The 16,742-nt window shown below is 31.4% G+C and overlaps 1 protein-coding gene across 1 annotated transcript; it reads right to left on the bottom strand.

The window, feature by feature from the left end:
- Window positions 1-1,570: 1,570 nt before the first annotated feature.
- On the bottom strand, window positions 1,571-15,614 carry LOC134680651 (uncharacterized). The gene is made up of 5 exons (XM_063539781.1): window positions 15,476-15,614; window positions 12,588-14,071; window positions 10,925-11,086; window positions 7,831-8,862; window positions 1,571-6,991 (listed from the first exon to the last, which is right to left on the bottom strand). The coding sequence occupies exons 1-5, from the start codon at window positions 15,546-15,548 to the stop codon at window positions 6,473-6,475; spliced, it is 3,270 nt and encodes a 1,089-aa protein (XP_063395851.1). The 5' UTR covers window positions 15,549-15,614; the 3' UTR covers window positions 1,571-6,472.
- Window positions 15,615-16,742: the final 1,128 nt, after the last annotated feature.

Here is a 16,742-nt window from a genome sequence, read left to right on the forward strand (position 1 = left end):
GACTTCTCTTGAACTGAATTTCAATGTGCGAATTGTTATGCCTTTACTTTTCTACATTTGCTAGAGGTATTGGGGGAGGGTTTAGATCTCATAAACAAGTTTAACCCCGCCGTAATTTTGCGCCTGTCCCAAGTCAGGAGCCTTTGGCCTTTGTTTGATTTTAAATTTCAGTTTCTTGTGTATAATTCGGAGTTTAGTATGCTGTCCATTTTCACTGTACTAATATACATATTTTTTAAGGAGCCAGATAAAGGACACCTACGGGTGCGGGAGTTTCTCGCCATATTGAAGACCAATTGATGGCCTTCGGCTCTTGTTTGTACTATGGTCGGGTTGTTGTCGCTTTGACACATTCCCCATTCCCTTTCTCAATTTTATTTCATGAACATGAAGTTGAGCAGGATCTGCTTACCCTCCTGTAGCACCTGAGAAAACCCTTGTTTGTTTTGGTGGGATTCATGTTGATAAGTGTTTAGTTGTCTATGTTGTGTTTTTATGATGAATTCGTCTTTTTGTCGTTTATCGATGCTTTTTTTACATGGTGTTGTTAATTTGTTTTCAACTTGAGTTCAATGTCCCTTTGGTATCTTTCCGGTCTTTTTTCAAACCATTTGGAAGATCTATGTGAAATCACAGGATTGTTGAAATTAAGTTTTAAAGATGATGACAAGGATTGTTGGTTTTTTACTGTCCTTTTTGGTTATACCTATATTAAATTTGTTAAGCAAGTTAAAAGGATATCAGCCCATGAAATTGACCATTGACCACCTAATATTCAGTATCCTGTCATGCTTACTCAATCAGTCAGTCTTCTTTCCCATGGCACTGAAATTGAGTATACTACAATTGTTAGACTTAATTTCAGTGGGGCAAACTTTAAAGAAATTTCATGTTTGACAGAAACATGTCAAGACCTTGGAAGAACACTTTTAGTTGTCAATAACCATGTTTCTCTTGTTTGAATGTGAGCCATATAACAAGCATTGCATTCACAATGTAAATTACCATTCTAATATCTTCATAATTAACTACAAATCAAGGGCTCAAATTATAGTTTATGATGGTCAAACCGAAGTACATACAAACACTTGGAACAAATCCTTGTATGGATAGCTTCAGTTTTAATCTAAAAGAATATTCAATTGTCAAATTATCCACAAATGTACAAGGAAAGAATAACTTATGAATAACGTGTGTGTTTGAAATCTAGAAGCTATGCTGGAATTGGTAGACAATCAAAAAAGGATTGATATCAAGGAAACTATTTAAGAGTAAGACTTGAACCCACGAAGAAAGCAAGATATACAATCAAACAATTACTGAGGACTAATGAACATTCTTCTAGTCAAGATGACATAAAGACATAGAAAAAATATTTTGAATGATTGATGTTGCAAAGATAAAGGTGAAAGCACTTTGAGTCAAGCTGGGATCAACAAAAATCAAGTTAAAGATCAATCAACAAATATCACAAGATCAGTTAGAAAAGACTGATGTCAAGTGAGAATCAATACATTTCCCAATGAAAGTGATTTAAGTTAGGCTAAAGATCAGTAAGAAAAGACTAGTATTTATAAATCACAAATAATCAATTTACTTCAATATTATACCATATATATTTCATTAAAAAATATTCTTTTTTGCAATTATTTCACATCTAAAACATGCAGATAAATAACACAAACATATAAAATACACCTAAAAACTTTTCAAGTACTCAAATAACAAGCATTTTAGCAAATAAAAAGTCAACAGTGTAGGGGGAAATATCAATCCAATCAACAAAGGTTTACTTTAACTTAATCCTCAGAATTACTGGTTGTAAAATATAACTTACACAATTGTGTTACACTTAAAAAGTTTCCTACAAAAATATCAAAGGTAACATTGGTTTTTGAAATATGTTCTTTACTCTTGTACTTCAATCTTTTCTTTAATTGAAATACATATTTTAGGGATCATTGCATGTATTTTTCTTTCACTGCTCACTGCATAAGGGTTTGGATGGGGTGTACTTAATTCTTGAAGTCATTGATGTTATGTCATTTTTTCTATTCTTAATATTTTTGGCCTTTTATTCGTTTCTCTTATTATTTTTTCTTCAACTTTTGTCTCATTATTATCTTTTCTGTAAACCCCATCCAGAACTTCATGTATATTTTTTTTTTTTAAATGTTGTTAGGAAGCTTGTTTTGGATTTTTTGTTAGATTTTTGGAATCCTCTGGTTTTATCCATTTGAATGCCTTGCAATAAATTGCCCGGTTACCCCTGTTTTTCTTTTTTGTAAATCTTTAACATGTACAATAATAAGTTATCTGTTAAAGTTTGATAAAATTTTAACTTTTTAACAATTTTTGAGAGCTTTAACTTGTCAAGATAAAGCTATGAAAAGTCAAGAGAGAATATTCCCCCCGTAAAATTTCTATGGCTTATATCTTGAAACCAGCGATATGCAATGGATGATAAGTAGAACTAAGTAAACTTATAAAAAATGAACTATTTTTTGTTGTTTACATCAACTAAGTTGACTGTGAACTGATATATGTAAGATTTATACATTCAATCAAATCTTTTAACACTATCAATTTTACAAAAGGCATTTAATGCTTGTAATTACATTGCATGTTGAAAATATAAAATACAAATTGAGTTTAACAACAAGGATATAGTAATGAACCCTCTATCTTTCCCTCTTTGCATGAATAACTATCCTAGTTTTGTCATGGAAAGAACTTCACCAACTTGTGAACCTAGGATGCTGAACAGGGGAGGGGCAGCAAGTCATTTGAAAAGGGACTAGAAAAGAGTTTAAGTTTCAACCATATATGCAATTCTATAAACAGGGCCTGAGCCTTTTGTCCCCTTTAAATCTATCTGCCCTATAAAAAAAAATAATAAAACTACATGTCCCTGTAATAAATTCCAAAAATTTATTTTCAATTATTGAAATATTTTTGGGAGGATAGTAACATCTGACATCTACAGATGAATTTTCTTTGTAGTTCCACACAAGATTTACAAAAGTTGAGAAATCAAGATCAAAGACTGTCTCCAAACCTTGTATGGACTTTCCTTACATAGTTTCTAGAGAAAAAAAGATTGCCAATAAAATTACTATCCACCAGAAACTTATATTAAAAAGCAAAATTCAAGAGAAAAATGAAAATGTTATTTTTCATATGTTTCAGAGGACAACAGTGCTTCAATCTTTTGCAGACTAATTTACAAGAAATGATGAGCATTTGTCAATGGCCTTCATATCATCAATCCCCTGGATATAAATTTTCTAAACAACTTTACCAAAATATAAGTTACTTGTAAACAAACACAGATGACAGTTACAAGGTGATGAAAAATCTCACCTAGCTCTATAGGATAGATGGTCCAACAATCTAGAAATATTCAACTTCACATACAAAAAGTTGTACAAAAGTGGTATTATAAATTATCTATTATGACTGTTTTGTACAGAAAAAAAACCTTACACGTCATATAATACAATCACTGCAAAAAATGAAATATTTTCCTTCAACATTTTTTGCCGTTCACACAATCTGGACTGGTTTTCAGACATATTATAATGAACACATTTCTTTAATCTTACATTCAATAGATATTCTTTATACAAAAATGGTAAACATCAGAGTTATATCTACTCTCATATATTTCAAATTCATTATATATCCAATAAAAAAACACACATACACACAATTGAATGTTTCCATACACAAACATTTCATATTTGTTCATTTTATGTTATCACAATGAAATATAAACTTTAATTATATCTTAAATTAATGAAATGACCAGAGTGACCAAGTTGACATAATTATCATGTTAAATATATTAAAGTGGTCAATGAATAAATGGTCAATTTAATTGTTTCTCAATTTTTCATCATATAAAACAATTTCAAAGGGTATAACTTCACCTATAAATTATGATACAGCATTCAAAAATTTGTACAAAAAAGTCATACAAATGGTTGGTAAAATTTTCTGACAGAAGATTGCAATTCATTTTAATAGACAGAGACCAAAACATTGCAATTCATTTTAATAGACAGAGACCAAAACATTGCAATTCATTTTAATAGACAGAGACCAAAACATTGACCATAACAAAATATAAAATATATCTAGATGTAAATATTAAAAAGCATATTACACATATCAATAAATGTCACATGCTCAGAGCCACCATATATAACAAAACAACTAAGCCTTTTTTTGAAACTTTTGCAAAAAATTTCAACAAACAAATAAGGCTTAAAGCTAAGTCAAAACCTCAGAAGTTAAGGTAGTGTTTTAAAATTTAAAATTCTAATGAATAGATCATGAAATCTGTTGTCTGAAACTGAAAGGTAGAGATATTGTCTTATTAGGCTGCAAATTATATACATTAAAGTAGTTTGCTTGGTTGTATCTTTAGTTGTCAGGTTTTTTTCATCCCTTTTTATCCCAAACGCGTGAATTTTTAATGGTTTACAGTGGAAGGTTGGGTTGGTAAACATACTACAAATACATTTATATAAAATTAATTCAAATTTTCTTTTTAAATGTAGGTAAATAGAATTCCATCAGTTCATTTTTTTTGTCGGAAAAATACACCTACTGCGAATGCAAAATAAGTCAAAATAAATTTACTGTTTATAAGTATCAATACAGAACATCATATTTATAGACAAAATATGATTGTCATATACTATCTGTATGAAGTAAATATCTTGGTATCCAGTTTTCTTTTAATTTTTGAATGGTGGCAGCATTCGTTAATGGTGATTATGTGATTTTCATTCTATAGTGGCATCACAAATGGATAGCTATATATATACATGTAGTTACACCATATTCACAAATATTTACTACATAAATTTTATTTTATGGGATAATGTATGCATTTACTTTTTTATTTTTTGTACAAGTTTTCAAAAAAGTTTATCAAATTTTCAAAAAAAGTAATAAAAAAAACATAGCCTGCTATGGAAGATTTCTTTTATACATTTTTAGCAACCATATAAAAAATGTATATGGTATCATAAAATGCATTCACTCTGTAGGAGATAAAGCACCAATCCTTTCACCCAATCACATAAAAAAAACAAGAGGCTCTCAAGAGCCTGATTCGCTCACCCAAAACGTTTTGCTTAAACCTTTCACAATTATTATTTTTGCTTTAAAATGCCATTTAAATGTTGATCATATTGATTATTTGTAGATCTTACTTTTTTTTGATGGATCAAAACTTCGGATACAATTTAGAAAGTAGATACCCCAACGAACATTTATTTAAAGTTTGAGAGTATTTGGCCCAGTTGTTTCAGAGGAGATTTTTTAATTTAAGCAAGTTTGATGAACAAATAGAGAAAATTTGTCTTTAAGGGCAATAACTCCTTAAGGGGTCAATTGACAATATTGGTCATGTTAACATTTTTGTAGATCTTACTTTGCTGAACATTTTTGCTGTTTACTGCAAAATTTCCTGAAAATTACCAATTAAGTGGCAGCAACCCAACAATGGGTTGTTTGATTCATCTGAAAATTTCAGGGCTGATAGATCTTGACCTAATGAACATTTTTACCTCATGTCAGATTTGCTCTAAATGCTTTCGTTTTTGAGATATAATCCAAAAACTGCATTTGAGTCTTGACCCCTATGTTCTATTTTTAGCCATGGCGACCATGTTTGTTGATAGATCAAAACTTCGGATACATTTTATAAACTAGATACCCTAAGGAACATTCAGTTAAAGTTTGGAAGTATTTGGCCTAGTAGTTTCAGAGGAGAAGATTCTTAAAATAGTTTATGACGACAGACGACGACGACGACGACGGATGCCAAGTGATGGCATAAGCTCACTTGGCCCTTCGGGCCAGGTGAGCTAAAAACAATTAATGTAGCACTTGTGCAATTCCTATATAGGCTGCATGCTAAATATGGCAATGAGAAACAAAGATTGTTACTTTGAAGTTATTAATTTTTTTTTTATATTGGAAAACTAAAAAAAATAAATATAAGTTATAAACCACATTCAAGTATGAAATGTTTCTTCTGTACATTTATTTTTATTTTAAAAAGCTTAAATCAAACAAAATAAACAGTCACCTTCTGAGGTCAATACTAAAATTGGCAAATAAAATATGGATGCTTTCTCAAAATTAGAAAACTTCAGGTATAAAAAAGGGAACATGGGTCACACATGAAATGACAAAGAACTTCAAAAAAGGTGGAAGAATGATAGAAAAGCTAGGAATTTATCAGATAATCTTCTTTAAAAAAATCCTTAAAACTTTGCAACAAAAAGTTTTATAATACAAAATTTTCACTTTTCTAGAAACCAATTGATTACAATTATGTACAATTTGTATATCTAAAGGGAGATAACTCTGGTAAATACTAAAATTTGGAAACACTATGGAATTACAAATATGCATGGAACAATAGTAATGACATCATGATATGAATCCATTATCACACTTTAGCTATAATGAATCCTTCTTTTACCAAGTCTTCTTTTCTAGCGGTGTCTTTTGAAGCATTACTGTTCCATGCATAATCAAACATATTTCGAACATGTTCTACAGTTTTAAGGAACAAGGTTTCATCATTCTTATTTACTGTTCCTTTACGAACACTGACTGACCCTTTGGATTTGATCACTCTTTCAAGTTCTTTCTGAATATATTTGTCTTTGCAAAATTCCCATATATTTTCATTCTGTGAATAAAAATAAACTGGGTATTTTTTGGAACTGTCAGGCGGAGATACTGCAAACTCGTACATGTCAAGCACGGAGTCTTTGTCTTTATCAATGTCTGAATTACAATATCCTGGACATCCACCTTTTCCTTTTGACCAATTTCCACTCCTGGGTTTCTCATGAGCAATCAACGGCGTCCACTGTTCCCAGGACGAACAACTTAAAGGTCCAGTCACAAACTTGGCTATACTGGCAATTTCTCTTGGCTGTAAATTCTTTGGTTTTTTAACCTACAATAAAATAAAACCAATGTAGCTGAACAAATGCTTAAATAATCCATTTAATGTGTTTAGCAGTTTTGATAAAATTTGGTTACCCAATAAAAAAAAATCTGTTAACAGATATCTATTTCAAAATATACATAAACTGAAAACTGTTTCCCGAAATATACTTGGAAAAGGAGGAATATTTCCCCAAAAATCTGTAGCTTCATACCAGTATCTGCAAACTAAAATATTTACTTTCATGATTGAAATGCAACAAAAATTTCTCTTCTGTAAGCTCAAAGCTAAGAGCACTGAATTTTGACTGCTGATCAATTTTTTACTTGTGTTCCGGCCTGCATGTATTTTGTGTTTGTAAGCTATTTAAGACATGTAGGATTCCATTCATTACACAATACATATAAGGCATGTAAGTGTATTTAACTCAGTCTTCAGTTTTCTATTTTGTGTTATGTGCTTTGTTGTTTGTGCATTCATTGTTTTTTCGATTTTTGTTATAACATTGTCAATACGTTTTCGACTTACAAGTTTAAATATCCCTTTTGTATCATTTGCCTGTCTTTCATTAAGTAATCATTTATAATTTTTTCTATATTTTAAGAATTCTAAGCTGATGTCACATTTTTGGTCCCCTCTTTATAGAAGAGTGCTTTGTAAATGTAAACATGATAAACCGTTGTATGATTTAGGTGCCTATCAACAAACGAGGCAAACTTGCAAATGGTACACTCTGTATATACATTTTTTATTAGACACAAATGTATATACAGATATAAGTTTGCTATCTGATTGACAATAATTAATTACTTCAAATTTACAAGGATAACATTTCAATATATAAATACCTTGATGGTTTTGTCAATGGATTTCTTTGCTTCTGTCTTCTTGCTAGACTTAGCTACTGACTTCTTCTCTTTTTCATCTTTCTTTTTGTCTGTTGCTTTTTTCTCTTGTGGTTTAGCTTTTTTCTTCTCAGGAGAACCTTTAGTTGCTTTCTTTTCAGCTAATTTCTTTGGTACTTTCTTCTTTACTTCCATAGTTTTTACTTTCGTCTTGACAGTTTTCTTTGTAGGAGTTTCTTTAGACTTCACTTTACTTAATGTTTTAGATTTAGGATCTTTCTTGATAGTACCTTTGGTTATAGTCTTATTCTTAATAACCTTCTTTGCAGCTGTATTTTTACTTTTTAACTTAGTATTAGGTCTAATTGAAAGTGTTTTCTTTGAGGATTTAACTGTCTTCGATTTCAATATTGCTTTCATAACAGACTTTGCTTTAACTTTAGTTGCAGTCTGTTTTCCTTTAGAAATAGTTTTTTGAACTTTAGAACCCAATACAATTTTGGCCTTTTTCCCTGCAAGACCTGGTTTTGTTGGTTTCTTTTTCATATCTTTCTTTACAGCAGGCTTCTTAGTTAATTTTGCAGCTGTTTTCTTTTTCTCTTTAATACTTTTAACACCAGTTTTTTGGGTACTTTTTAGTAAAATTTTCTTTTTCTCTTTTGTTAAGGCTGTTTTCTTCTTATCTTTTGTTGTCTTTCCTTTAATTGCCTTTTTAATCAAATTCTTTGCTATTTTGTCTGAGGTGGATTGCTTTCGTTCAGGTGACAATGTTTTCATTTTCTTCTTTATTTTCCCATCATCAGCTAAAGCCTTCTTTGCCATTTTGGCTATTTTAGTACCAGGTGACTCTGTTGTCGACGTATTTTCTCTCTTAATTGCCTTCTTCCCATTTTCTGTACTTCCTTCTATTATATTCTTTTTGAATTTCATAGCAATATTATCTGCTACATTTTTTAATGAACTGAACAGTCTTGCTAATTCTAAATCTAAGCCAGTTTTGTATTCTGGTCTTTTCATTACTTCTGCTTCATAAGTCTAAAAGATAGAATGTTGTGTTAGAAGAAATGGCTCACATTAAAATTCAAAGTGTAAATAATATGGGTGGAAAGATTCCATGAATTGTGTGCATTATTTGACAGTGTATTAGCCATCCATTTAGAAATGATGGTCAGAGAAAAAAAAAAACTTACATGTAGCTGGTTGATTTTGATACCATTTTAATGATCATACATGTACATTTGTAGGTACATTTGTCTTACTTTTCTCTGACCTATTTACTTATTAATTTTGAAGTTATGTGATATATACTAAAGTTGAATATATGGTTGTAATGTGTAATAAGGAAATGAACATGTTCTTAACACTATCAATATCATCAAGTTTTAACTCTCTTTTCTACAGATTTACCCACTCTTTTTGGGGGCAAATTCGTTTTATATTTCAATATAAAGACATTGCAGATTTTTGTCTTCTATTTTTTAAACATTCCTCGTTAATGATTTGTGATATTAATGACCGCTGGTGGTCACTTGCAATATCATAGTGATCTTCTTATTATTATGTTTTCATATGCCCTGGAATGATACAAGCTTTTTTTCGTTTGCATAAAAAGTTAACATCAACCAGACTGTAAGGTTAATCCTTTCCTTTAATTTCTCAAGAAATGAATGATCTTTATACATGTATATATATATATTCATATATAAATAAGACAAATTTCAATTCATTGACAAATTAGACTGATATAATTTTTTCCTTATCTGCATAGTATCGTCTATTCTAGACAGTCCGGTACATAGTAAATTTGTTGGTTGGTCCTTTTTATAGACTTTTATACAAATATATCATGCTTACAAGGGGTATTTGCCAAAAATACCGGTTGAGAGGTACAAATTTCCAGAGCCGTTAGGCGAGGGAAATTTGTTTACCTCGAAACCGGTATTTTTGGCAAATACCCATTGTAAGCATGATATAATTTTTTAATTCCACCGAATGTTCCACCTAAGGAAGTTTATCATAATCAGGTATCATATAAAATTTCGACTTGAATGTATAACTTTTGTATACACTGCAGCTGTGATATTTGCGCAGTCAAATTGCATTCACCGTATAATCATTTCTTATCATTTTTGTATGTACAGTCACTGACTGTATATATATCTCCCTTTTTATGATAGTACGCCGGTTCTCGGCTGAATACTACACTTTGTTCATACAAGTGGATTCCAGTTTTATGTGACCGGTTGACAGTTTTATTTATGACGTCATTCCCAGAATTTTTACGTCATTCGCACCAAATTCAATATAAATGATGATTTTTATCCTAAATATTTCATCTGGAACCATATATTTAGAATGACCATGATTTTTTCATATTGGAATAGAAATAATTCATTGAGTTATTTTTAGCCATGGTATTGCTAGGGTATTTCCCATCTGACATGGTATTTGCTAGCTAATACCCCGTCACATGGAATTCCCTAATGGCAAATACCCCGGCAGAGAAAAGAAAATCTCAATATATAAAAATTGGTGAAAAATACCATGGCTCTCATCCAATCAAAATACAGCATTATTACATAAGGTGGAATTACATATATAAATATATATAAATGCCTTTGAATTTCTTTACTGATAAATATACGACTGACATAACTGGTGTCACATGAACTTGATTAAAATTGAATATCACCATCATCGAAAGTAATTGTTTATGAACAGCCTGGCATCTAGACATTAGTTTTGGCAGCCATGAAAACACATTTTTTTTACCGAAGTAGAGTGAGCTCTATGGCACATCTTGATTAATGCAATGTATAATTAGCTGCTAGTGTTTCATAAGCATTTTATTAGATATGTGCAGGATCATTGTAATAATGTGTACCTATATTTCATCCTTATCAAGGTTTGTGTTTGTTTTATATGATGTAAAATAAAACTTAAAGGAAAAGATATCTCTACAATTTCTCAAATGAAATGCATGAAAATTTGTAGAGGAGACTCCTTATATAATTATAATATGATACTTTTAGTACAGATATACATGTTTGTGTTGTTTTCAATTCATGTACCTGTTTATATAAATAGAAATAAGTACCTTTAGAAGTTTAAGATTGCCTTCTCGTAAGCAGACAGACATAAACATATCAGGAGTCAGATTAGCCGATTCCAAACGTAGATGAGCGCCACCTGTGGTCTGCGATATCTGTCTGTAGAAATCAGATCTGTAACCAACCTGCATTCCATAAATTCTTACTCCCTGAAAATATATTATACATTTAGTAGTTGCTGTGTATATAAAAAAGAATACATTTCTGAATTAATACCCCATGTACAATTGAAAATAAATGTACTGCAAAAAACACTATCCATATTAAAAGATAATAATTGATTTTCTGTAGATTTTTAGAAGCAGTGTAAAAACAAAAGGTATCGGTATATAAAAATTTTAGTGTTGTTTTGCAGTGGTAAATAGTATTTTACAATCTGGAACTATATATTTGCAGTGACAGCTGGCCATGGCAATTATTTTTTCTTTTTGTGGCATTCCATATGTAACAATGACCCAACGTTTATCTGTTGCAATAGACCACTTTCGAGTTCATCCGTCACCGGCAAAAACTCGTCAATTATGCACGCCTTTATGACATGTATGACGTCATTTACCAGATAGAGGGGGTCGCCTGTATCCCTGCACTATTTACGTTCATCAAGCGTCTTAGTGATCGTCTTTGTGCAGGATAAACTAGAAATAATGGTTGCTCTGTAGGTACTTACTGACAATTCCCTAATGACAGCAGTGTTGATTGTCAATTTTGAGAATTCAATTTGCCGAATAATTCGTATAATATAGAATTATAGTTTTCCAACCACTCGCTCAACATTGGAAGGGAAGTGACGACGCCCCTAAACGCACAAATGACGGTGATAAAAGCTATATAATTGAGGAGTTTTTTCCGGTGACGGATGAACTCGAAAGTGGTCTATTGACTGCAAGTTGATTGGTATAACTGTCAAAGAAAATACATAAACAAAAAATTCATTGCATTAATTTCTTTATCATGATTATAATGTTTTAAGGAAAATGCAAGTGAAGTTAGTTCACTTTCTGCATTTTAAAAATGAAAGAACAAATTTTAAGGATAGTAAAAAAAATACCATGACAAATCTCTGGATACAGACCCCTAAAAACCTTTTTTACTTTGTTGTGAACTCTGTTGTATAAATGTTGTACATCTATACATGTATAGATCTTTCACTTTTCATTCAACTGAGCATGTTTATGTATGATCAATATGTAACATATGTTACTGATATCAAATGCCAATATTTTAGTTCTGTTATCATGCAAGCACAGTAAATATATACTCTTTCCAAAAGTTTCCAATATCCTGCTTTTAATATTTAAAGAGACATTCTCATATCATTTGTCATCCCTTATATAAAACTACATTTTTCACAATTCATGTTTTCTTTTGACAGTCTTGTAATTAATCTTTGAAGGAAAACTGTGATAAAATACATACATTGTAAGGCTGTTAGTTTTCTAGATGATGTTTGAGTTGTTTTACATTTGTTATTTTGTGGTCTTTTATAGCTAACTATGAGGTATGGGTTTTTCTCATTGTTGAAGGCCTATGGAGACCTATTGTATAGCTGTTAATTTCTGTGTCATTTGGTCTCTTGTGAAAAATTGTCTCATTGGAAATCCTATGACATCTTTATCATGTTTATTATATTTCAAAGCAATTTTTACCCACCATTTCATTTAATTTTTTCGTCTCTTCTTTCCAATCAATATCGTTCTTGAAGTCTTCAAACTCATAACCTGGTTCATGAGGATCAGAGTCTCCAATCATTACTAAGCACCTCTGACTTCCTGTCGTCCATGATAATGATTCCCGTACTTTCCTTAAAACTAATTCATAACATTCATCTGCATCCCCACCATGAGTAATTGGTAAATATTCAAAGAAATTACATATTTCATCTATAGTTGCACCAAAATCAAGCCATTTAATTAAATACCTATCATTCTTTAAATCATAGTAGTCCCCATGAGCTACAAATGCTAAACGAACACCTGGAATATCTATTTTTAAACGTTCAATAATTTCTCGCAATTTTTCTTTTGTTTCTTCCATATAACTGTACATAGAGCCAGTTGTGTCAAATGAAAAAACAATTTCCCTGATTCCACCATGAATAAATTTTTTCGGTGATTTGGTGGGAGAAGTAATACACATTTTTTGAAGGACTGGGGCTGAATTGTTCATTTCTGCATCTGATAGTTCATCTGTTGAAAACTCTTCACTAGAAACACATTCAAGTTTTGGTAAAGCTGAGCTGTCTGCAGGTGCCTCATCTTCTACTGATTTTAAAGTGTCTGAAACTACCTGCACTGAAGGTCTCGGTAAAAGATTACTTGGGGTGATTGATGTAAATTTTTCGTCGTCAAATTCGTAAACAGTAAGAGATCTATCTGATGGTAAATCTATAACTTCATGATCACCAAATTTCATTATCTTTTCTATCTTAGCACCTGAAGGCATTTTCTGGACTGTTCTAAGTGACTCTAGTAAATTTAATATAACTGATCTTTCCTTTTTAACAGTAACACTTTTCTTTGACTGCAGACTTTTTTTAGGTGAAAATACTTTTTTGATAATGGCTTTTTTAATCAGTTTTGCTTTCTTTTCTTCCCCATTTGACCCATTACTATCTGATATATTTAAAGTGTCTACTCTTTTTAAAGATACATGTACATCTCTTTTACTAATAGACCTTTCATCATCATAAGGTGTATTTGTTCCCATAGAAGACATTTTAGGTTTGAGAGATGCTATACTGTCTACTGAATCTTCTCCTACACTGATTGATTCAGCAATTTTTCTTATGGTGTCATCTTCTTCATCACTATCACTAGGAATATCAAACCCAAAATACTTCTCAGATGACATTGGTTTTGAGGGCTGCAATGTTGGAAATCTTGGCAAGACTGGGGGTGGTGTTGAACTGTCTGATCCATTGTCATTTGCTTTGATTCCATAAGGCACAGCCTTAGGTCTATCCTCATCATACGTATCTGCCTTTTCCAACACAGGAGGAGGAAGGCTGTCAATATCAGACTCTTTCTCTACAGCTGTATCTATTGTTGTACTGGTTGTTTGCTTAAGTAACTTTGGTGGTGGCTGATCCCCGGGCAAGTCCGATGGCTTGCGCTTCAGCCCGGTCATTTGTTCCTCTGAAAGTAACAATAATATTCATGGCAATTCAATATCAAAAGGGCCATTTGAAGAAAATTTAAGTGTATCTTAAAATTAACATACATTTTCAATGTAAAATTCAAAAAATGGTGGCCATTCAAATTTTGAATATATCTCCAAAGAATTTCCTTGCAATGTTACTATTTTGATCTGAGCGTCACTGATGAGTCTTATGTAGAAAAAAAGCGTGTCTGATGTAACAAATTATAAGCCTGGTACCTTTGATAACTATTTACTCAAATATGAATCACAGAACCCAAATTAAAATTACAGCGTGTGTTTAAAGAGGGTTTTCAACGTGTTTTGTAAAAAAAAAAATCATGAGCAGCTGTGAAAATAGTTCATTATTCACTGTGAAATCGGTAAAAAGATCAACGTACAAGAAATTTTGAATTTTTCGTTTACTGTGACATGGCAATTTTATTTTGAGTTCTTCTGAGCAGATAACCCCCTTTACTGCCTTCTTTAAAATACAACAGAAAAAAGCATGGCTTCATACATGTACCATGCCAACCCCTCCTGTAGGAAACTCTTTCAAATTATAAGAAAGAACACACCAGCCAGCAATATTACTATATGTCTTTCAATTAAATAATTTTGTCATGTTTTTTTATGTACATTGTGTGGTAATGTCTTTTTGGATTGTGTATCAGCTAAATATGTCTACTTTTCAAACCATAAGTGCTGCCAATGTATAGATATTCTGGTCTTGGTAAAATACACTGGTTTGACATACATGTATGGTAGCACAATTAAATTGGTCACTCTTCTCTAGGACGAGGGCAACAAGAAATTCAGTGGTCGCTTAAAACTGAAAGTGCCTCTAACAAGGCACAACACAACCCTCAAGAATTATTTGAGCCATGCAAGACATTTTATATTGTTGAACTAATTCTCAAAGGCTTGAGCCTTTTAGTTGATAACAGTACATGTATGTGTGTTGTTTTCTTGATGTGTTTTAGAAATATTATGGAAAAAGACATGCCATTAATTTTTTTCTTTGATGCCTTACATCGATGTAAGGCATCAAAGAAAAAAATTATAATAGCCTTTCAAGACGTCATAATTATTTGGACTAGCCATGCAACATAAAAAATAATATGACTATAGTAAAAATGAATCACTCTTAAAAGCATAACTATAAAATTAACTACGTAGAATTCACAAACGATATATTCGTTACAACTGTTGTACTTCAACCCAGTCTGTTTACTTTGTATTTAATATCAATTTTTCAATCGGGAATTTCTGTTTCAGGAACAAGATCTAGGGGAAGTAAATCAACGACAAAAATCGAGGTGTGCATAAAACTTATTCATAAGGTCAAATACGAAGTTTTCTATGTGTAATTTTTTTAAAGGTTAAATACTCATTATCCTCACCTAAATTCAACATATGCGTCATTGATTTTGCATTAAAAACTAATTTTCGGATGCAATGTTTACCGTCCTGCATCGACCGGACGCATCGCTTGTATTGTCGAGTTGATTTTGTAACGGCTTTTGTGATTGGTCAAAACGATTAGAGCATGTCGGGGCAAAACGGACAAATCCCAAATCCAGGTAATTGATCCCGGGTCAAAGGCGTAATTAACTAGCAATGAATTAATAATTAAAGTATATATATTTATTATATAATACCGATAATCTTTGATTAATTATCGCTAACATATTTTTTTTTTAAGTCTGTTGATTGTCAGTCCCCCTTTTTGATAGAAATGATTAAATTCCAGTTTTAAATGTTAAAAAAAAAGTTATTTGAAAAAGTAATTTTATTTTTACGACCATATATTTTTATACACAAATCCTTGATCTGACCCAATTCAATTCTATTTTTCCTTTAACATGTAACACGAAAGAGCATTTGCATTCCATACACTGGACATTTGCCGGCTTTAACTCGAGCTTAAACTTTGATATACTCGAGGATATACTTCTAAACTAAATTAGTACTGGACCGGACATTTGCGCTTAATTTAGAAATATCTTGACTATTTTAGATTATCTGTATCTTATTTCTGAACCAAACTTATCAACGTCATGGAAAGATGATCACATATTCTTTGAGAAAGCTCTTCTGAAAAAACGACAAAATCAGAAAAAAAATTGGCCGGGCGGTTAGGTCTATTTATTAACGAAAAAGATAACATTCTTTATGGATGAAAAATACAATTTTCCCCAAAATTCCTTAAGTAGCTTTTTACAATTTGTGTATGTATTTAGAATTGGAAACTTTGATACTCTTTTGTGTCAATTCTATTTCATGTACTGCAGTAGTCCCAATGAACTGTATGCCTGGAAGGAACAGGCACAGAATTATAGGCTCCTGACTTGGGACAGACACATACATAAATAATGTGGTGGGGTTAAATGCCTTATAGCCTTTACAATTTTTGAAGACCGAAATTTGATATTTGAATCCATTTGCTGATCGGTTTGAATTCCAGAAAAGATTCATGGGTTTTATAAGGAATTAAATATCATGTTGATAAATGAGGGGTCATTAATAGCAAATGTCCTATTGAATATTTTTTTTTTAGAAAGTGCAAATTAATGTCCTGGCAAATTGAATACACCGTTACTATCAAAAGTGCATTACGTCAAGCGCTGAAAATTTCACATTCCACATTAACTTACAAATTTTACAAAC

This window comes from Mytilus trossulus, chromosome 1, assembly GCF_036588685.1.
Source record: "Mytilus trossulus isolate FHL-02 chromosome 1, PNRI_Mtr1.1.1.hap1, whole genome shotgun sequence".
Taxonomy (NCBI): domain Eukaryota; kingdom Metazoa; phylum Mollusca; class Bivalvia; order Mytilida; family Mytilidae; genus Mytilus; species Mytilus trossulus.